This window comes from Lichtheimia ornata (assembly GCF_029851405.1).
Source record: "Lichtheimia ornata isolate CBS 291.66 chromosome Unknown scaffold00031, whole genome shotgun sequence".
Lineage (NCBI taxonomy): Eukaryota > Fungi > Mucoromycota > Mucoromycetes > Mucorales > Lichtheimiaceae > Lichtheimia > Lichtheimia ornata.
Genome location: NW_026695351.1, coordinates 69,886 through 91,751, shown reverse-complemented (window position 1 = coordinate 91,751; position 21,866 = coordinate 69,886). Strand labels below are relative to the sequence as shown.

Genomic DNA, 21,866 nt, shown 5'->3' with positions numbered 1-21,866 from the left:
TGGGTAGGAGCAGGGTTCATTCTGCGCTTGCCACCAATAGCAGTGGTAACGTTGACGAAGCGACGGCTGTAAAGAAAAGCAACGCGTAATCAGTTGACAGCTCTTGATTTGATCTCCCAGGATACAATCCGTATCTCATTGACATGGTTTTCAACTACTTACTTGTACACTTGTCTCTTCTTAGCACGACCAGTCAAGGACTTCTTCTTTTCTTGCTTGGCAACCTTGGGGGTTTGCGACTTGACCTTACCAGCACGAGCGAGCGAACCGTGGACTTTACCCTATCCCATTGCAATGCATTTGAGTCGATACAAGACGATACGAAGCGGTGAATGGGTGCATTGAAAGTTGGCGTACCATGTTTGATTGAAATTGAGCGAAGGAGGAAACAGCAAAAAATTGCGCCTAAACACTGCTTGTAATAGATCCGACAAGCCACCGCCACCACGACCATCATTATCATTGACCCAAGCATTCGGATATGACATTCACATACGGTACTCAATTTTTATGTACAAACTATTCAATAAGGAACTAATCTTGACGTATCTTCCCAATCTTCATCATAGCCTATGCCACTTCGATTCCAAAAATCGGCTCCACCAGCTTTCTTTTCTTGGTCTGATACATACAACGTCAAGTCAGCTACTCGAATCCATGCCTTTGCAAGTGGAGAATCATGAGCATAAAGCATTTGACCCACAGCCAACGAATGGATTGCTTTGATTTGATGCACCTCATGTGCTGTGATGGCACGATCACAAAGACTTAGCCATGGATTGTTGCACTTGGTATCAAATTCAGGTGATTGGAACTTGAGCAATAGATCCAATTGCAAACTAGGACGGCCCAGTGACACAAAGAACGTGAGAGTAGCAGCTGCATGAGCCTTCAACAACTTGGATGATTCGACATACGACAAGTGGGGGATCAATGTATGGATAGCATGGATCGAAGTGAGGGCGTGTACAAGGAAGAAATCAAGCTTGATGCCTTGCTTGCGAATAGCTGATGCACCATAGATGACCATGCTTGCAGTATATAGCTCTTTAAGCTTTTCCCACACATCTTGTTCGGTTTCTAAAATAAAATGCATCATGAGTCGATCATCATTATTACATATGCTTTGCCTTGTTGTCCTACCAGAGATACTCCATCGTGACAAATAAGTGCGGAGCTTATCCTTAGCCTTTTTGCTCTCCAACACAGCTGTGATCTTGTTCTCATCCGAGTACTTGACCACGTCATCGAAATCAGCATCACGACGAATTTCTTCGGCAAGGTCAAGAACAGCGTTATTGTTGAGTGCATCCTTGAGTGCAGCATCCATATCCACAGCCGTCAAACTACTTGCTGAAGGTGCATCTCCGCTTTGGGGTTTGCCGAGATTAAGCCTTGTAGCAAATCCAGTTGTCAACTGCGACACCATATCACGCGCCGTCGATAGCACACGTTGACTATTGGCAGGTTGACCTTGAGGAATGAAATCGGCAAATCTTGCTTCTGTACATGCCATCATAGCAAGACCTTCAGCTGCTAAAGCAGGGAGATTGAATTCAACACCATAGCCGATATGGATGATAGGGTGATAGGCGCCACCCATCACACGAGCCAACAAATCATCGCTATAAATCCAATGACGGATGGTGTTGATCATGCCATGTTGATTAATCTCGCGTTGGAACATGTCACGATAACTGGTATATGCATCACGGTTGCCAATTTGCGAGCGATAGTTCTCACGGTTCAACTCGCCCACAGAGGGAGGCAAGGGTCTTTGATAAGAGGCATGTTCGTCATAAATGGCTTGCAAACGTTCAGGGTTGGCTCCCATAGCATAGGCAGAAAGGTAGTGGTGGGTCAAATGGCTATATATAAAGTCCATCGATTAGTCTATATCATGGATCCGCCATGTCCCGGCATACACACTCACTTGTGGAACCCTTTCGGATTGAAAAAGATGTTGTGCTCCACGTGATTCTTTTCAAGCAGGTGTTCTGAAAGTTGCTTTGCTTCAGGCGTAATGCCCGGAAGAACAAATGCATACTTGAGTGGCTCAAGAGGAGTTTGTGGTTCAAAAGAAGAAGACATGATGGGGTAAAGAAAAAAAGTGGGATTGCATAAACTTGTGCGCGTCTTTTATTCATTTATTTGAAACTGCGTCATACAAGGTCGGGGTACTCGGCACCGAATTGTCCGAAAAGACATTACATTTTCCCATCGCGTCTCGTCCATGTCTCATCAAACCCAACCCCTTCAAACTCCCAGTTGCCTCGACTAGAATCACCACCAGCATGATCAAGAGTCATTTGAGCAGCCTTGAGCCATACATTAGGATATTGGTCACCATACATCATTTGTCCAACAGCGGTAGCACGCACAACCTTGATGACATGTGCTTCATGATAACCCAATGCACGATCAAGCACTTGCAGCCATGGATTATGCTCATTGGTGGAAACGGAAGGGGACTGGTAATGAGTAAGCGCCTCAACATCCACACTTGGTTTGCCACGTGCCAAGTACCAAACCAGCGCCGTAGCAACATGAGCTCGCATTAACTTGGCTGCTTGAGACCGATCCAAGTATTGTTGTACCGTGTTAAATACAGCATGCGTCGAGGTCAATGCATGTGCAAGGAAAAAGTCAAGCTTGTATCTGTTGTTGCGTACACCTGAGCCAGCATACAAGAGCATGATCGACACAAAAAGGTCTTTCATTTTGGCTTCCAAATTACGCTCTGTGTCACAAGTCATTATACGTAAGATTAGTATGGTTGTTGCAATTCATGCATAAATCATCATCACCACCACTCACCATTGACATTCCACAAGGTGACCGCTTCACGGATCTTTTGAACAGCTGTATTACTATGCACGACGTTCATCAACTTTGCTTCATCGCTGTACTTGGCAACACCATCCAAATCGGGATCCTTCCGGATTTTTTCCACGAGATCAAGTAGTGTGTGTTCAATGGCATCGGTATTGTTATTACTTTCTTCGACCATCATAGGTGCTAAATAACCTTGTGCACATGCAGTTGATGCTAATGCTTCTGCTGCCACATAGGGGATATCAAATTCAGCAGCATAGCCCATATGGATCAAAGGGTGGATCGCGGCTCCCACAAAACGAGGTAACATGTCGTCCTTAAAGATCCAGTATTGAACCGCTTTCTCAACACCAAGTTCATCAATCTCCTTTTTGAAAAATTCCAAGTAGCTTGGATACCAATCACGGTTGCCTAGATGCTCGCGGTAGTTGTCACGCGTCAACTCGACTACCTTTGAATGAGGAGGCAAAGGGCGTTGAAACGATGCATGTGCATCAAAGATTTCTTGAAGGCGTTCAGGTGTAGCACCAAGAGCATAAGCCGAAAGATATTGATGCACCATGTGGCTATGTAAAACATCGATAAATAAATAAACTGCAAAGAGTATAGTATGCTTACTTGTGGAATCCTGCTTTGTTGAAGAACATGTGATGCTCTTTGTGGTTCTTTTCAAGCATTGGGTGTCGTTGCTGTCCCTTGACAACTCCGGGTAATTGAATTTTCGAAACGCTGGGTGAAACAAACTTGTCAACAGCCATTGTAGTAGAGTAATGATGTGCTAGTTGATGATGAACAAGACTCTTCTTCTTGTTGTTGATCTGATGAAAAGGCGATTGACGTGGTTTGATTATTCTTATATATTGTGGCGAAGATAATGTGGATGTCGATCGACGGATAAATAAAGAACACATGTTTGGTATGGGGATATATGGAGTGGGTGAATGCGTGCAGAAAGAAGAGTGGTGGGAAACCGAGAACTTTTATGCATAAGAATGTCGGCCATTGGCTGCCGAGATTGCTGACAAAGACAGTCATTACACTATCTCAATGGTTGGCTGTCATTGGTTCTTTGTTACACTTTGCTTTTGTGAATCTCGGAATGGTATCAGCATATGTCAATGCCACGTAAATCGTATGCATATTGCTCTATCAAAAGGGGAAATTGATGATGGTGAGAAGGGGTTACCTTATGGCCACAGCCTCGACTTGCAAGATGACTAATCCCACCCATCCAATCTTTGATCAAGGGGTTGAGGTAAGCTGGGCTCTGCATAGAGCAAAACGAGCCAATCACGCTTGAAGCTGACGTCTTAATAATCTCATTGTTCATCATTGTATAGGATAATGGATAACAAACAAGGCGTGGGAGTCATTGTTTTTACTTGTAAAGTGTCGGCTAATGTAAAAAAAGTAACGTGTCGAGCTAGCTAGCATGATGGCTTTAACACTCAGTTGCCAACCAAATATTTTCTCTTCTTCCTTTCACTGCCGTTGCCAGGCTTCAACCTTTATGCGTCCCGACGAGCACAAAGCAAAGGAATCACGGCGATACCAAGCACGTAAAAAGAACCAAGGCGATGCTACAGCAGCTCAAGTAGCAGAACGACGACGACAAGCAGCCAAAGCGCGTGACAGTGGCAACAGCATTGCAGCCATTCGACGACGTAATGGTGAATTGCCTTCCTTACAGCAGCAGCGTGAATCAGCCGAAGCAATAGCAAAAGCACGTTCGAGCAAGTTTTCTAAAAGGAAGATTGTCAGCAATCGTGATCGCTACAAGGAGATATCAGTGCAAGGTTAATACCACGTTACGAGTACCAAGAACTTGTATATTGACTGCATATGACACCCATAGAGCAACTTGAACAGGATGCCGAGTTGGGTATTGATCGTGAAACAACCGATTTAGTGTCCATGTTGGAGAAGACAGGCAAGTCAAATGGAATGAGGCATTGACGTTGTTGATATTAACGTAGTGAAATAGACGACACTGTATCTGGATCCACGTACTTCAAGTTTAAGGATGAGCAAGAAGAATTGCCAAAGCAAGACCGTTCCTTGTTCCGAATTGATTTTGATGCGTTCGAAGGTGTATTAAGCCAAGGCGATTGCAAAGCTATTTTGGATCTCTCGGAGGAAGATGTCGATCTGGTAAGGATGCAGCTCTAAAGTGAGAAAGGGGAGGGCTCAATCATTAACCTGGTGCATGACCTTTGTTAGATTGATGCAGCCTTCGATCAACAACCTATGATGCCACCAAAACCACTTGTGCCTGCATTTGTCAAGACCAGCTCGGGTACTGTTCTCTTTAGCAAGCAACAAGTCATACCAGAAAAGAAGGAACAAGAAGATGGTATCTATGTAAGGAATGATCCTTCAAAGCGCACAGCAGCAGCTGCGCCGAAACCTATGGCAACAACAAAAGCGAATGGTAAGCGTTGTCATTTGACTAGCAGGAAACAAAAATATTGACATACACGTGAACGGCAGATGATGATGGTCTTGATGAGTTGTTGGCTATGACCGGTAAGTATGACAAGTGACATTGGGATAATGATATGACGAATATTGACATCACATTGCATTAGAGAATGGCAAGGAAAAGGAAGAGAGCAAGTCATCGTCATCAGCAATCCGCGAGGCAACTTCATCATCATCGCCATCTCGGATAAGCCTTCCCCGACCTGGATCTATACCCAAGAGTTTACCACGACCAAGTAAAGGCAACACAAAGGCAACACAAAAACCAACATCAAAGGTAGCTGATGAAGATGAAGCTTGGTTGGACGACATGTTGGGATGATCTGGACCATCATCATGCCATATACAGGCAAGCCGTGCAAGGAATGATGAACAACAATGGACGTGCATTTGTGAACCTATGTATAAACATCCCATATATGGAGAGTGCACGGGAGTGGCGAACCCAGGGGATATGTATGATAAGGTCATGGGTGAGATACCCGTTAAAAAGTCTCTGTATAATAAATAACAACCTCTTTCAAGCGTTCTTTTCCTTCCTTTCCCCCCTTTTAATAATCACTGGGAGCTTTAATGGATTCAACACTGGGTAATGAAGGTTGTATTCGTGCACAGTGTATTGGTTGCCGTGTACGTTGGCCTCGCTTCTTTTCGTATTTGATATGGCGATACAAACAATGGCAATGGCTATCGCGTGTACCTTTGGTGTGGTGCTTTCGTAACAAGGAACAACAATGGCAACCATTTGAAATGAAAAATCAAGCCATTCTTTGGCAATCTTATAATGAACCACAGCATCCTTATTACAGCCATGAATGCCATATACGTGATCGAGCGATTGCATCTGGAAGGGAAGTGGTCCGTGTAGTTGTACAAGAGCATGTGGCGTTTAGTATGCACCCAGATTGGTCGGAACCCATTGTATATGAAGTCCAACTGTGTCATGCACCTCCACGAAGGCATCGACCCATTCGTAAATTTTGGAAATGGCGGAACCATGGAAACGGAGCCAAGATAAAAGACGAGGCACTACTTGCAGAAGAACAGCATCCATCAGGAAAATGATATACCACATCATCCACATGCCATCATTTCATCATTCACCCACACAACCAATGCATTCACTTTATTAAAGTTATTTTGAAAATGAGGAAAAAGAATAAATAAAAACAGGGACATCTATTCTTTGTTGACGACGATGACCTTTGATCATGCCGTTCACGAGTTAAGAATGCTGTTTGGTTGTCTATCGCTTAGGTTGCCATGGTGATGGTTTTGAGTGGTTGTTGACGCAAGTATTTCGTCTCAGCAGCTCTCTTTTGTAAGTGACTGACATGGTGTGGTAAATAGCAAAAGCCTAAATTTCGCGCTGACCTCGTCGTCACAATTTTGACAAGCCCAAACTACGCTGTTACAAAGACGAGTCGACGTTTTCAATAGACAAGGGGGATCAACACTGTGGAATACATTGCCAGTTAAAGCGCACGCACACTCGACGTTCCATTCCTCCCGTATACCATCGACCTTACATTATTCTTACTCGATCCCCCTCACCTCCCTACTCTTTTTTCTTTTTTTCTTCAACACGCACACGAGAAGCTACACACATTGGCAGCGTTTACATGTCGACCACTCGCTTCTCTCGCGTACTATGGCCAAGACAAGGAGCTACCATTCCTCTCATGTTGGACCTGGCTGGTACCCATTCGCAACGCCATGGGCTTCGATCGGTCAAGGCAGTATCGATGCATCGCTTTGTTTTCTCTTCTCGACCCCATTCACTCTTTGTGTCAACAGCTGCGACTGCTGCCCAAGTGAGCGACCACGTATACAGCAACAACAACAACAATCGAGTCGATAGCAACACTATACGAAAGCGTCAAAAGGGAGGGCGTAGACGACATGGAGCTCGTGATGAACCATCATCATCATCTATATCCAATGCCAACACCAGTGAATTGAAGCGACGATTATCCACGTTACGAGTGAGCACAGCAACCGATGATGACGTACAATCGATATGGCAACTGTATATCAACGAGTATGAATCGACAACACTTCCGCCGGTTCTTCAAACCATGTTGTATCGCCTAGTGGGAACCAAAGGAAGCAATGGCATGATGGAGACCCTCTTTAAGCAATCACCACCACAAAGCGTTGAAGCCATGGAATGGGTTATTTTGGTACACGTGAAAGCCAACCGACCGAGATATGCCCATCGATTGTTAAAAGACATGTATGCTGCTGGCCAGATACCAACATCCAACACATTCAGACACCTCATCAAGTATAATGCCAAAGGATTCTCCAAACCCAATCGACGAAGGATGGCTGAAAAGTTGTTGAATGATATGCTCAATCTTGGCGTGACGCCTGGTACAAGTATATGGATGGAATTACTGATGGGACAAGCGGTTCATGGTTTGCCATTAACGTACCTGGATCCTTTTTTGGCGGCGGTCGCTGATTCAAAACGTGGAGCACACAGGATCAACAAAGTAGTACAACTATTGGCAGGTCATGGACATCCAGCATTGTTGGCGGTGGTGGAACGTACTCAGGACTCAATAGATGTGGATACGTGGAACATGGCGATCAAGTACAGTGTGTTTGCAGGCAACATGATCACAGCAGAGTCATTGTTCAATACAATGCCCCATCGCAATCCTACTTCCTTTCATACCCTTTTGCGTGGATACCTCGAACATCGTGCTATCGATCCTGCCATCCGCATCTTTCGCTCCATGATTGAACAAGGCATCTCCATTGAACCTGATGTTTATGACGCTTTTATTATGGCCTACACGGATACTTCAAACCATCATCACACTACACCATCAGCATCATCATCATCATCATCACCACCATCATCATCATCAACCACACAAGAAGAAGAGGACAATATAGAATTACGGATAGAGACATTACGGCGATTATGGCGATCGATGCGTGATCGTGATCATGTGCCTGACGATGTACTTTCAAGGATGTTTGAATTCTATTTACGACACGATGCACTGGCAGATGCAGAGCAATTGTATTGGGATCTAAGAGAACATCATGATCGTCGCCGATTTGGTCGAAAAACAGAAGGATGGGTGTCCAATATGATTATGGCATTTGCTGGAAAACGACAACTGTTATCGGCCATTTCACTGACGTATGATTGGATCGGCCTTGGATACGCACCCAACAGCAAAGCGATCATCAAACTCATCAAGGCATGTCACAAATGCAATGATCTCGCTGCAGCCAAGCAATTGTTAAATATCATGGAAGAGGTGTCCGATCGACCTGTTAGCCGTTCTTGCTATGTAGCGTTAGAAAAAGCGTACAAGAAAAAGAAAAAGTCTTGATAAACTATTCCCTACTCCATATATTATTACATCTCTTTATTGTGGGCCCTATTATGAGGAGTATTGGATTACATAGGAGGAGTGTGTCGTCTACGCTGGGAAAGTTGGGCAACGTATAAACTGGGTGGATTGACCTTGGTATCAGGATGCTCTTCCCAAGCCCATGGATGCTGTGGCATACGTGCTTTGGCTCGTTTTGAGGAGCTGCCAACTATAAGATCGTAAATAGATAAGTCAGCTATACATTGCAACTCGTCAAATTGATAACTTACTAAGGAAGTTGTGACCTACGGGTGGCTTTTGAACAATCATACCAGCATGGGCAACCGTATTCCAGACAACGCTATGCGCCCCTGACCATCCATGGCCTGATCCAGCATCAAATCTATCTTGAATGATCATTTGTCCTTCGATGTTGCAATCTATGAAAAAGCATGATGTAAGACAATGATCCATACTTCTTATCAAGATGATGACTTACTATCATACAATTGTCCTGATGCTACAATGCAAAAAAAAGACATTGTGAGCTCACACGTGACCACAAGTCTTTATAATAGAAATCACTTACACCATTTCATATGTGGACCAACATCACCATTTCTTGCAACACAATCGCTTTGATACACCACGTTAGGACCCGGCACCCGACCCTTGTAAGAGTAGGCATGAAAGCTGTACTCGACGTGGCAATGTTCAATGAGGATAAGTTGTCCCGATATCTCAAAGGCAAATTGGCCGACCAGCGGCATAGGTTTCTTTGGATCATTGGAAGGAGGTTGTGGAAATGTGTGATGACATTGCTATCAAAGCCATGTTAATCTTCTAATTGAGTTCCTTGAATAATAACTTACATGCATGGTTACTGCTACAGTATTAGTGCCAAGACGTGCATAATTGCGCCACCATACGGATCGCACTTGTCGAATCCAACAATTCTCTGCATGATCCATAGCCACCATGAGGTGATCAAACATCTCATCTGCAAAGCGATAATCCTTGACCTTTTTGTTCTTTGGTTGTGAAGCTGTGATGGCGTCTGGTCCTCGATCCCGGTTGGCGGGAAATCGACATTCGAAGTATTCGAGACCCACATGGTGCACACGACGATTATCATATTTCTCCACAAATCCACCACCGAATTCTTTGGATAAGCTTGTTGTGAGAGGTGCATTGAGGGTGATGACATCGTTATCGACTCGAATGACACGACGATGATGTTCAAAACGACCTGGTTTCCATCCATTGTTCTTGGCGGTGTTCCCTTTGGGATGAATCACATCCATGCCAATAGCCTTGATGAAAGTGTCATTGAATGCCACGCCCACCAATACAGAGTCACCAACATTGAATCTTCCCTTGTCGCGAACACGTAGCTGATATGCACCTGCAGGCACATAATCATCCACCACTGGTACACGTTTCTTGGCCATGACATTGGGTTCTCCTTGAATCTTGAAAATGTGTGGTGTGTTAAGTGGATCCGTTGTCGCTTCCAAAACAGTGCCACCTTGAGGATCGCCTTGTAGTACAATGCCGGATGCATTTATCTCAATTGGGTGTCCAAGACGATAGGTACCTGGATTCAACCGCACAGCACCACGAAATCCAGTTCCCTGATCCATAGGCATCGTTGCCACATCATTGATAGCATCTTGAATACGCGTAGCATCGTCGTCGTTGTCGTTGCCAGGATTCGGATCCAGGATACGAGCCACTTTGACGTTGTCGGGTAAAGGTGTCCATCCTTCATTGTATCCAGCACTCGAAAAGTCAATAATCCTATCGCCCTTCTCGGTATATGGCCTGTATACGAGGTTGCCATCAGGTGCAGGATATACCAAGGACGAGAATGGTGCATTGTTAAAGTACTGTGGAATGGGTGCACTCGTTGTTGGTTGTGCTGCTACTGGTGGGTTGTAATGCATAGGTTGCTGCTGATGCACATTCGAAGAAGAAGAAGACGCATTGTGATTCTGCGCATTGACGGCAAGTTGTTCTAGGGCGCCAACTGTGGTTCGTAGAAATCGCTCGAAGCCTCCCATAATAGTGCCAGGAAAAGGTAGGTGAAAGAGATAGCAGTATATTCAGGCTAGTGTGCTGCAAATGACACTTTTCCCAAAATAGCAGCGCTTTGATTGATATCCGACCCGGGTGATGGATGCACAACAAGGTTGCATAAAGCTTGTACTAGCTCGATTTCTCGTTGAACAGCTTCGGTTTGTGCTATGATCTTACAACGCTTATATGCCATAGTATTATCAACGTTAATAGAAAATTACATCCTTCGCTTGACATCCATGTCTACAATAAAGACTACCTCTCCTCTAATAATAGTGACCAATCATGGTGGGAAAGTTCATCGAAGCGAATAAGAAATGAGCTTAACATCGATGGCAAAGGATACATCTAATTCATGGGATAGGAAGCTATGTATATCACCCACATGGCAGAGAAGATTTACACGTATTATGCTTATCGATGAACGTGATGACCCAAATAACGTCTTTGTTCAAATTGAGCACATTTTTGATAGCAGCTGGATGTCATTGTTTGATGATGGTCATTGATACCTTGATTGCATATCCAAATGAACAATAACCACACACTACGAAGGCTCGTAAGATATGAAGGCTCTCCACCAATTCATCAGCTCTTCACCATTCCCAACAATATTTATCACTCTTTCCTGCTTTTTTGTAATGATAGAAAATACCCACGCCCATCGTGCAGATATAAACAAGATGGATGTTGTCGCCCATCGCTTCGCCGCCGCCCATCTCTTCCTTCAATCATACATACCACTCTTCTCATTGCTGACAGCTCCAAAACCCAAAATCGATGTGAGTATATGCCATGGTGGATGACCTTGTAAACGATCCATGTATTCATACCCGTTATTATCTTTAGCGTTTCATTGTCATCCCATTTTGATTGTCATTGTGATGCTTGGCTCTTTTATTGAGGTAAAGCCTAATCAGCTTGCTTGATAGATCACATACTCATATACTCTTTTGATGTAGCTACCTCCAGAATGTCTCTGCAGAGTTGAGTTGGGTCGCATACCACTAATTCACGGCTGCTGTATCCCCTCTCTTGTTGCTCTTTTACCGATCATCTCGGGAAGCACCTGGGTTTTTATATATTCCCTTGGTATTGTATCCAATGTCAACATGCCCATTATGCTTCTTGTAATCATGCTGAATGTTTTGAGTCATATCATAGCACATCCAATACCCTACTTTACATCCCTACTTAATGGCCATTCTTTGTGCAACAATGTACAACCATGATCCAGCTGCATAATCTGATACACCAACACCCACTTTATTCTCTTTGTAAACTCCCAGCTTCTTCTTCTTCTTTTCTCTCCTACATTTGTGCAGCCTACGAATTCCAATTCTTGTCCCATTCAACTACCAGCTGTCTCTTGCGAACAATTGTCGTCATTCAACCCATCTCGTCGAGCCTACAATTGTCTTGATCCGAAAGTCGTTGACCCAATGGCAATTCCAGGGCGCGTACACTCTCTGCCTTCCTTGACACTCCCCAAGGTCTTTGCGTCGTTGTCTCAATAGCTTGTTTACCTCCCGCAACGTGAACAGCAGGTGTCATTGTTTGGTGTACCACCATGGATGGACATGCTCTCAAGTCATGGTAAGCACATTCAAGGAGGCACTCATATCACTCGATTCATTCATATTGACAACAGCCACTATACATCCAAGGTTTTTCATTATTGTATCAGCGGAAGCAGCTTGACGTTACATCATCCGACGACAAAGCGATTAGCAACAATGCTGGCGTTCACGAGCTGGGAGAAAACTCTCCGTGTTGGACAAGGACATTCTTGGTGTATCGACACCCGACGTCTTGTACGTGGACTACGTAGCCTGTTGTATGGAGCGCGCAAGATGCTCACATGGAAAGTGAAAGTGAGTATTGATCATTGATCGTTGCATCCATGAAGCTTTGTGTTTCACTACCTACTTTAATTAACGGCATTTGCATAGACGAACGTGTCCAATGTAGCTGATCATGTCCACACGGGAAGTTGAAAATGGTGAGTTTATATCATTAGTGTTTTGGCTACTTTCATTAACGACGTTCATACATAGTGAATGACTCCAATGCAATGCGTGCATTCACAAGAAGCTGAAGGAGGGTGAGTCTATACCATGCATTGGTGCCTTGACTACTTTTATTAACGACATTCACGTAGGCAAATGTGTCCGGTGCACGCCTTGTCCCCACGGCAAGATCAAGAAGGGTGAATCCATATCATTTGTACTTTGACTACTTCTACCAACGACATTCACATACGCAAAGGTGTACGTACAATGCAAACCATGTCCCCATGGCAAAGTAAATGGGTGAGTTTATATCATTGGGGCTTTGACTACAGTACTTTTATTAACGGCATCCACGTAGGCAAAGGTCTCCAACGCAATCAATCCCCATATAAAAAGCTGGGGAAGGGTGAGTCTATATCTTCATTGGTGCCGTAACTACTTTTATAACGACGTTCACATAGGCAAATGTGTCCGATGCACTCCTTGTCCTCACGGCATGGTCAAGAAGGGTGAGTCTATGTCATTGGTACTTTGACTACCTCTGCTAACGACATTAACATAGGCAAAGATGTACAATGCAACGGATGTCCCCACGGCAAACTTAAGAAAGGTGAGTCTATATGATTGGTGCTTTTTTGACCACTCTTCTAACGGCATTCACATAGGCGGAAAGGAGTACAATGTAATGGATACCCGCATGGCGTGGCAAATGGGTGAGCCTCTATATCATTGGTGTTTTGACTACTTCTACCAACGACATTCACATAGGCAATCTTGTAGAATTCAGCGGATGTCCCCACGGAAAGCGAAATGGGTGAGTCTATATCATTGATGGCTTCATGAGTACCTTTATTAACGACATCCACATAGAAAAATGTGCCCAATGCAAACCATGTCCCCATGGAAGGCTAAAGAAGGCGAGTCCATGTCATTGGTGCTTTGGCTACTTTTATTAACCACATCCATACATAGGCAAAGGTGTACAATGCAACGGATACGAACATGCCAAGGTAAACGGGTGAGTTAATATCATTGGCGTTTTGACTACTTTTATTAACGACATTCACATAGGCGAACGTGTCCAATGTAGCTGATCATGTCCTCATGGGAAGTTGAAAAAGGGTGAGTCTATATCATTAGTGCTTTGGCAACTTTCACTAACGACATTCATACATAGGTGAATGGCTCCAATGCAATGCGTGCATCCACAAGAAGCTTAAAGAGGGTGAGTCTATATCATGCATTGGTGCCTTGACTACTTTTATAACGACATTCACGTAGGCAAATGTGTCCAATGCGTCCTTGTCACACGACAATCTAAACAAGGGTGAGTCTATATCATTGGCGCTTTGACTACTTCTACCAACGACATTCACATACGCAAAGGTGTACGTACAATGCAAACCATGTCCCCACGGCAAGGTAAATGGGTTAGTTTATATCATTGGTGCTTTGACTACAGTACTTTTATTAACGGCATCCACGTAGGCAAAGTCTCCAATGCAATACATGCCCGCATAACAAGCTGGAGAAGGGTGAGTCTATGTCTTCATCGGTGCTTTGACCACTTTTATAACGACGTTCACATAGGCAAATGTGTCCGATGCACTCCTTGCCCTCACGGCATGGTCAAGAAGGGTGAGTCTATGTCATTGGTACTTTGACTACCTCTGCTAACGACATTCACATAAGCAAGGTCTCCAATGCAACGATGGGAAGCTAAATGAGTGAGTCCATATCAATGGTACTTTGACTACTTTTATTAACGACATTCAAATAGGCAAATGTGTCCGATGCAAATCATGTCCCCATGGAAAGCGAAATGGGTGAGTTTTATATCATTGATGGGGTTTCCTTAGTATTTCTATCGAACAACATGCGATTAACACAATGATAGAAGCAATTGTCATTTGACAGAAGGGCTTTCAAGAGGAGATACCAACAACGATTCGCCGTGGACCAAGAACACTTACCTCGCTATCACATTGAGTATCCACCATCTTGGGTTGTGCTACCATCGGTCACCAAATCGCGTACAAAGAAAAGCGTTTGTCATTGGGTGCGAAACATGATCATCCTTCAGCAACCATGCAGCCCCACCATCTGATCAAAAGACTTGTTCCACTTTCAAGATCCATCCTCAACGCGTCTCTCTTCCTTGTTATATCACTTCCCTCATACATGTATATTTTTATTCATTTACATATTGCACATGTTTATACCATCATAAAGAATCATAGGTAGCAAAAATGTTATTGGTATTGGCATGTGAGAAGTCTAATTTCGAGTATCAATTGCTTGGGCGTGACCAAATGATGATTGCTGCGTCGATCCATATGTGTATAAATAGATACAACTTCTTGTAAAACCTCACGAGGATCGATTGTGTAAGCAGTCAAAAGCGGGCGGAAGATTCCTGCGGGATGAAGCAAATGCTTTTGACATTGCTATTTTCAGCTTGAACTCTATTTTCGTGCAGCAGGTCATCTTAAAGCCATCCGATGAACATTTCACCTCCCTCTTTACTTTTCCTTTTCCTTTCCCCATCCACATTGCACCAATGTCATCTATAGAGCCCACTGAAGATCCAGTAACAACTAGTGCCGCTGATGACAATGAGCCTATCCCAACCACGAGCGAAGAATCAGACACAGCATCATCATCTCCTCCTGAAACATCATCGAACGATGATAATACCCCTTCACAAACTTCTTCAGAAGAGCAACCACCCACACCAACAGAGTCTGATTCAACGACCACCTCAGAGTGAGTGATTATTGATATCCTTCAAAATGGAGTACAATCTCATATAGAAAGGATGACATAGGCCATCGGATTCATCACCACCTCCTGAAAGCACAACCGAAGAATCATCACAACCACCGCCATCTGACACAACAAGCGATTCACCACCGCCATCATCATCATCAATATCAGAAACAACGTCTGAAGCCCCATCTTCTACTACTACTGATCCAGGAGAAAGTAGTACAACACAGCCACCTCAAACAAGCGACATCACAACACCTCCTCCAGAAACGACATCATCATCGCCATCAGAGCCAAGTGACCAAAGCAGTGATCCACCCGAACAAACATCAACCAGTGCAACGCCACCACCATCAACAACCGATGCAGTATCCCATGATCCCACGCCAACTAACAAGCAACATACCACGTGGATTACAATATCCACCAGCATCACGACGGTGTCCCAGATTGTTGATAATGGAGGTGTTACTCGTACAGTGACGACAGTGATTCCAACCACGTATGTTGTTGTAGTAGTATTGGATCGGAGATGGATTACTTATGCAAGCATGTGGGGGCTCATACTTTTTGTTGTACTGTATAGAACGGTTGTTCCCTCTTTGGCAGGTGGAGATATGCAAGGGGATGATAGTAATGGTAGCGGCAGTAAAGTGAACACTGGAGTCGTTGTCGGCAGCGTTATTGGTGGCGTAGTCTTTTTAGCCATTGTGGTAGCATCAGCGGTCTATTTTGTAAGGCGAAAACGACGTTCTGGAATATTATTACAACGCAATGGTGGTGGAAGAAGGAGTCGACAAATGGATGACGATGATGAAGATGATGATTTTTATCAAGATCCATATCATCATAATACGCGTTTCCAACCTGGTGGATTCCCTGGCACAGGAGAAGATATGGGATTTTCATACAAGGAAACGAATAGCAGTCGATCTTCATGGTGGTCTAGTTTATTACGTAGATCTGTATAGAGATGTACATCTATCACATTGGGTATAAAAAGACATGCTATGTATGTAGAACCCAAAAGAGAAAATGCCAAGGCTACATACATAATAGATGATGGGGGTTGGGTGGGGTGGGTGTTGTATGTGAAGGTAGTGTCTCCGAAACAAGGATCGACAAAAAAGTCCCGGGCCACACGAGTGCACGCGCCTTTGCCTTTAATTTTTCTTTTCCTCTTGTCAACTTGCTCTTGTTGGTTGGGCATTTCGCTTCTTCAACTCAATGGGCTCACCTTCTTCGCCGCCCTCTAAAACGAATGAGCAGCAACCGATATACTCCACTTCACCACAATCCATTCGTCACGAGTCACCAGCTTCATTCGGTCAACTTTTTGACAGGCATGGCATTTCACCTTCATTGACAAGCGAGATCGATGTTGTGCTTGATGACGGAAGTCTTCAGCGACGACGTGTCTCATTGACAAGCTTGACTGAAGGAGCAGCTGCAGCAACAAGGTAAATAGGGTTGGGTTGGGGGATGTGGCTGGGTGGTAGTGCATGTTGCAACGTTACACGCATCACAATGGAAACTCATGCATGTGGGGGATTACAACAGCGCCTCATCAGCGACTGACACGACTCCACTCCTCCTGCATAATAAGCATCCCACGTATATGGATCAAAGCCGTTCTCCAGCACCCTCGACGACATCCTCCTCCTCTTCAACTGATGACGACGATGATGATGACGACGATGATGATAGCAGCAGCGAAGATGATGATGGTCATAGCATCTATTCCACCTTGTTCTCTTTCAAATGGTTGACTTGGTGCCGGCAACATTGTATACCCAACGTTAAACAGCAACGTGTACTCAAATGCAGCTTTGCGTACTTCCTTGCTTCTCTTTTCACCTTTGTCCCAGCACTCAATGCAGCTATCGGTTACAATCGCACATCAAGCCATCTTGTCGCTACGGCAACGGTCTTTTTCAATCCTGCAAAAACACTCGGTGGCATGATTGAAGCAGCTGCGTATGGTTGGGGCTACGTCTTTTTCGCTCTCACCATCTCATTGGGTTCCATGGTTACCACCGATTTCTTTGTGGATCGCAACTTGTATCGCACAGCACATGCCATCTCGTTGATGTTTTGGTTAGCCGGCGCCACTTGGATCATTGCATTTTTCAAAGCCTATTGGAACAAGCCCCCTGTGGCAACAGGTAATCATCAATTTGCTCCTTTTTCACTTTAGCACTGCTGGACTCACATGTTGACTTCCGTTCATAGCATCAAGTCTTTGTTTCATTATCATCTTCATTGTTGTCGTGCGTGAAGGATCAGCCAATCGAGGTGATTTCGACACCACTCGTATCGAAGAAATCAGCTCAGCCGTTGCAATCGGCACCATCATTACCGTGCTATGTTGTATTATCTTTTGGCCAGTGTCAGCAGTGGGAAAGCTAAAGTAGGTATTGGATACATAAATAGATCATGTCACGTTTATTAACCCCATGTTCTAGAAAAGATATCGAATCAACCTTGATCTCCTATCGGACCTTATTGAAGCTATTGACCAAGACCTTCCTTTTGGATGATGATCTCCCCGAGTTTGAAGCCAACAGAGAACTTCATTCAGCAATCGAATCCCATCGTGCCAGTTTTACATCGTTGCAAAGCTCGTTGCATGAAGCCAAGCTGGAGATGTGTTTTCATAAAGGAGAGAGACAAGCTGAAAAGTATGATCAGATCATTGCATGTATGCATCGCCTTGCACAATACGTTGGTGGATTACGAAGTAGCTGTGGCATCCAATTTGAGCATATCAGCAACACAAAAACGAATCAGAAGGCCATGTCTGCCAGCTTGCATCAATCCAACAAACGATCACGCAGTGTGGATGGTGGCATTTGGAATGTTCGAGCAGGATACCATTTGCGTAAGCTGCAGGATGAGATACGCCGCCAAAAGACCATGATATTGGATGACAGGGATTCCAAGAGAAGAAGATCAGATGATGAAGGATTGGAAACGAGGCGATCATCCATTCGACGCCATCAGCAACAGCAACAACAAAAGGAGGGTGCCACGTTGATCAAGTTCATAAAGACCATTCGACAGCCTCTCAAATCACTGGCTTTTACATGCAAACGCACCATATCGCAATTGCAAGAAGACTTTGGTACAACTCCACCTGCACATCAAACCATCCCACGTTGGAAGCTCAAAAACAACCTCAACAAGGCAATGGAGCTATTTGAAGTGGCGGAGCATAAGGCTGTGGCACGACTGTATCGCCATCGCAACCACTCGTCGTCTAGCAACGCGGATGAAGAAGCATCGACTTATGTGCCTGCAGAGGATGTTTTGCTCGTGTACTTGTTTCTCTTCAACATGCTTGAATTCGCTCGTGAATTGATGCAGCTGGTGGATGCTGTGGATCAATTGTCACGTGTCGAAGAAATACAATCCTCATCGGCTGGTTGCTGTCATGGGTGGTCACTTTATTGGTTTTGGCCCAAAAAGGAGAAAAAGAACGCGCACATAGCTGAAATGATTCCTAATGAACGCAACACGGCTGAGACGCTTCACACTCGTACACCTAAAACACCATGGCAACAATTTCTATGGCGGATTTGGAAGTTTACTCAATTGCTCAAGCAACAAAAGTTTCGTTATGCTACTAAAGCTATGGTGGCAGCTGTATTGTTGGCAACACCTGCTTTTATGGAATCCACTGGCGACTGGTTTAGAGAATGGCGAATGGAATGGGCCCTTATTACAGTAAGTATACATCGCTTGACGTATGCATGTTCCTTGTTCTTATATGGTACTTGCTATTAGCTTATGGTCGTCATGACACCAACAGTGGGAGGCACCAATATCGTGGCAATCTATCGCATATTTTCGACCATTTTGGGCGTTTCAGCTGCAGCTTTGTTTTACAGCTTGTTCCCTGCCAACATGTACATCCTACCAATACTCACGTGGCTATTCTCGATACCGAATTTTTGGGTGATCCTCAACCACAAGCATGGCAAATTTGGTCAATTCACATTACTAGCTTACAACCTGGTGATGCTCAACAAGTACAATGATCGTGAGACAAATCGAGTGGACGTTTGGTGGTTAGCCCTGCAAAGATTTCTTGCCATTGTGGTCGGCGTAGTGGTTGGGTTGTTTGCGACAGGCTATGTATGGCCATTTGAGGCACGTGTCGAATTGCGCAAAGGGCTATCCGATCTCTTGATCCGATTAGCATGGGTGTATCGCAAGCTTGTATCAACATACGCCAACCACAGTGACATTATTGTCATTCCTTCCGACGCTGATGGGCACGGACCAACACACGAAGAGATTAAGGAGTTAGCAGCCCAATCATTTATGGATCTCGAGCTTGATATTCAACGCACACTCACTGAATTGGGCGTATTATTGTCACAAGCACCCAACGAATTTCGACTCAAGGGACCTTTTCCTGTTGATACATATCGCTTGATGTTACGATCCTGCAGGAACATTACCGACAAGTTCATGGCAATGCGGACTGTTATTTTTAAAGATGCATGGATCGAAAATGTACATCATAGCCTTGTGCTTCCAGTGAGCCGTGAACGGCGTGAAATGGCTGGCAACATTCTCTTGTACTTTTATCTACTCGCATCGGCATTAAGATTGAAGACGCCTCTCCCGCCACAATTTCCCCCAGCTCATAGTGCATGGAAATCGCTTCTTACACGGATGAGACAGCTACCCATTGGACAATCACAACAGCTATTGGATATGGATCATGTGTATATGTTTTACTATGGTAAGTGGGTTCTTTTTCATCTATGACACGATGTGATCTAACATGATCTCTTGGATAGCGTACATCATGATGATGGAGGACGTGATTCGTGAATTGGACAAGGTAACATCATTCTTTCTTTGTGGAAGCATCATTTTCTCACGGTGGTTTTTTTCTTTATAGCTTGGCGATAACATGAAGGAATTGTTTGGCGAATTGATACCACAGAGCCAATGGAATGAAATGTTTGATACAGTATAATGAATGTAGTATATTGACAACTTGTACATATATATAACATTTTTACTGCGAAGATGAACGAACGAATTCCTCCAACTTTTGAGCATCGGCACAATCCTCTTCGACAAGAGCAGCGCCAGGTCCCTCCTATAAACACACACATGCACAAATAAATGATTAAGTAAATCCTACTATCGGCTCTTTGATTATGATCCTACTACCTTGGTCCAGCGGAAAAGAGTGGGGATGGCAGACAAATTGAAACGGGTACGATAAGGATGCGAGGCGTTTCCTTTCCAGTCTTCACGATGACCCACAGGTGCTTCAAGCAAAAGGGCATTTTGAGGAGCATGAGTGAGAATGGCCTTTCGGATCAAGGGATCGGCAACCACGCAATCAGGGCACCAAGATTCGTTAGTCTCTGGTTTCTCGGTACCAAAGAAAACGACATAGACAGGGCTATGAGACTCAAGTCCCTCTTTCAATGCAGCATCAAAATTCTCAAGAGTAGCACGGACAGCTTTCATAGTTGAAAAGAAAACAATAAAGAAAAAAAGTAGTGCATAACCAACCACCACTCGTTCACCCCACTTGAACCTTCTCAGGAACCCCCGACGACCGGGAAATGTTTAGCCCCACCTGATATGGTGAAATACATTGAGAAGTGATGTGATGCTATTATTGTTGCAAGAGGAGGTTTATTGGTCAATGAAGTTATACGAGCATTGATGTACGATATTCATAAGGGAAGCTTACTAATCATGTTGTCATGGAACGAGCAGCTGACATATCTATACAAGCATCCTGCACATACCTCATCTTCGTACGTTGATCCCTTGGTTGTCTTGCCGACCACTTAATGTGGTATCCCAAAGGTCTTATTTTTTTTACTTGACTTCGTCCACTGATAGCATCCATGTCCAAAGCTATCATTCCTACAATCATCATCCATCATCTTGATCGAGCTACTGCTAGTGGTAGACGTCGCTAGTGAACATGTCACCCTTCGTACGTAGGTCATTGATAGGTGAACAAGATTATCCATATCAATTAAACGACTTGCTGCATTGTGTACTCGAGGTTCCATAAAAAAGTGTGGGGTTGATCCTGAACGGGGTGCTGCCTGTTGCTTATGTATAGCATTGTTTACAGTGTAACTGGTCTATTGTTGTTATCAAGATGCTTTGGTTGTCCTACAATGTCATTTCTTTGAAGCGTGGTTGGTTCACTGGTGTTAAAAAGTGATAAAAGGATAATTGTCATAGCAACGACAAAGAAATCATGGTGGCAAAGAGACGCAGTAGACATCACATGACTAATTTAATCGCCGTTTGAAAGAAATAAAGACGCGCCCGGAGAACGCGCAGCAGCCTTTTCTTT

The 21,866-nt window shown here is 44.2% G+C and overlaps 8 protein-coding genes across 8 annotated transcripts; 4 read left to right on the top strand and 4 right to left on the bottom strand.

Moving 5' to 3' along the window:
* Positions 1–523: 523 nt before the first annotated feature.
* On the bottom strand, positions 524–2,091 carry O0I10_006763 (uncharacterized protein; the record flags this gene model as incomplete). Its single annotated transcript, XM_058486788.1, has 3 exons — positions 524–1,080; positions 1,144–1,868; positions 1,934–2,091. The coding sequence occupies 3 exons, from the start codon at positions 2,089–2,091 to the stop codon at positions 524–526; spliced, it is 1,440 nt and encodes a 479-aa protein (XP_058342374.1).
* Positions 2,092–2,207: 116 nt separating this feature from the next.
* O0I10_006762 (uncharacterized protein) lies at positions 2,208–3,593 on the bottom strand (the record flags this gene model as incomplete). The annotated part of the gene is made up of 3 exons (XM_058486787.1): positions 2,208–2,740; positions 2,818–3,401; positions 3,454–3,593. 3 exons carry the CDS (start codon positions 3,591–3,593, stop codon positions 2,208–2,210), a joined length of 1,257 nt encoding a protein of 418 aa, XP_058342373.1.
* Positions 3,594–4,345: 752 nt separating this feature from the next.
* Positions 4,346–5,638, top strand: O0I10_006761 (uncharacterized protein; the record flags this gene model as incomplete). The annotated part of the gene is made up of 6 exons (XM_058486786.1): positions 4,346–4,631; positions 4,691–4,765; positions 4,820–4,986; positions 5,056–5,266; positions 5,326–5,361; positions 5,424–5,638. 6 exons carry the CDS (start codon positions 4,346–4,348, stop codon positions 5,636–5,638), a joined length of 990 nt encoding a protein of 329 aa, XP_058342372.1.
* Positions 5,639–6,938: 1,300 nt separating this feature from the next.
* On the top strand, positions 6,939–8,672 carry O0I10_006760 (uncharacterized protein; the record flags this gene model as incomplete). Its single annotated transcript, XM_058486785.1, has 1 exon — positions 6,939–8,672. The coding sequence occupies one exon, from the start codon at positions 6,939–6,941 to the stop codon at positions 8,670–8,672; it is 1,734 nt and encodes a 577-aa protein (XP_058342371.1).
* A 68-nt stretch (positions 8,673–8,740) lies between these two features.
* O0I10_006759 (uncharacterized protein) lies at positions 8,741–10,717 on the bottom strand (the record flags this gene model as incomplete). The annotated part of the gene is made up of 5 exons (XM_058486784.1): positions 8,741–8,883; positions 8,945–9,094; positions 9,154–9,174; positions 9,244–9,475; positions 9,527–10,717. 5 exons carry the CDS (start codon positions 10,715–10,717, stop codon positions 8,741–8,743), a joined length of 1,737 nt encoding a protein of 578 aa, XP_058342370.1.
* A 4,588-nt stretch (positions 10,718–15,305) lies between these two features.
* Positions 15,306–16,485, top strand: O0I10_006758 (uncharacterized protein; the record flags this gene model as incomplete). The annotated part of the gene is made up of 3 exons (XM_058486783.1): positions 15,306–15,511; positions 15,573–16,016; positions 16,101–16,485. 3 exons carry the CDS (start codon positions 15,306–15,308, stop codon positions 16,483–16,485), a joined length of 1,035 nt encoding a protein of 344 aa, XP_058342369.1.
* A 256-nt stretch (positions 16,486–16,741) lies between these two features.
* O0I10_006757 (uncharacterized protein) lies at positions 16,742–20,507 on the top strand (the record flags this gene model as incomplete). Its single annotated transcript, XM_058486782.1, has 7 exons — positions 16,742–16,974; positions 17,075–17,679; positions 17,747–17,924; positions 17,980–19,240; positions 19,301–20,267; positions 20,326–20,369; positions 20,430–20,507. The coding sequence occupies 7 exons, from the start codon at positions 16,742–16,744 to the stop codon at positions 20,505–20,507; spliced, it is 3,366 nt and encodes a 1,121-aa protein (XP_058342368.1).
* Positions 20,508–20,549: 42 nt separating this feature from the next.
* O0I10_006756 (uncharacterized protein) lies at positions 20,550–21,013 on the bottom strand (the record flags this gene model as incomplete). Its single annotated transcript, XM_058486781.1, has 2 exons — positions 20,550–20,633; positions 20,708–21,013. 2 exons carry the CDS (start codon positions 21,011–21,013, stop codon positions 20,550–20,552), a joined length of 390 nt encoding a protein of 129 aa, XP_058342367.1.
* Positions 21,014–21,866: the final 853 nt, after the last annotated feature.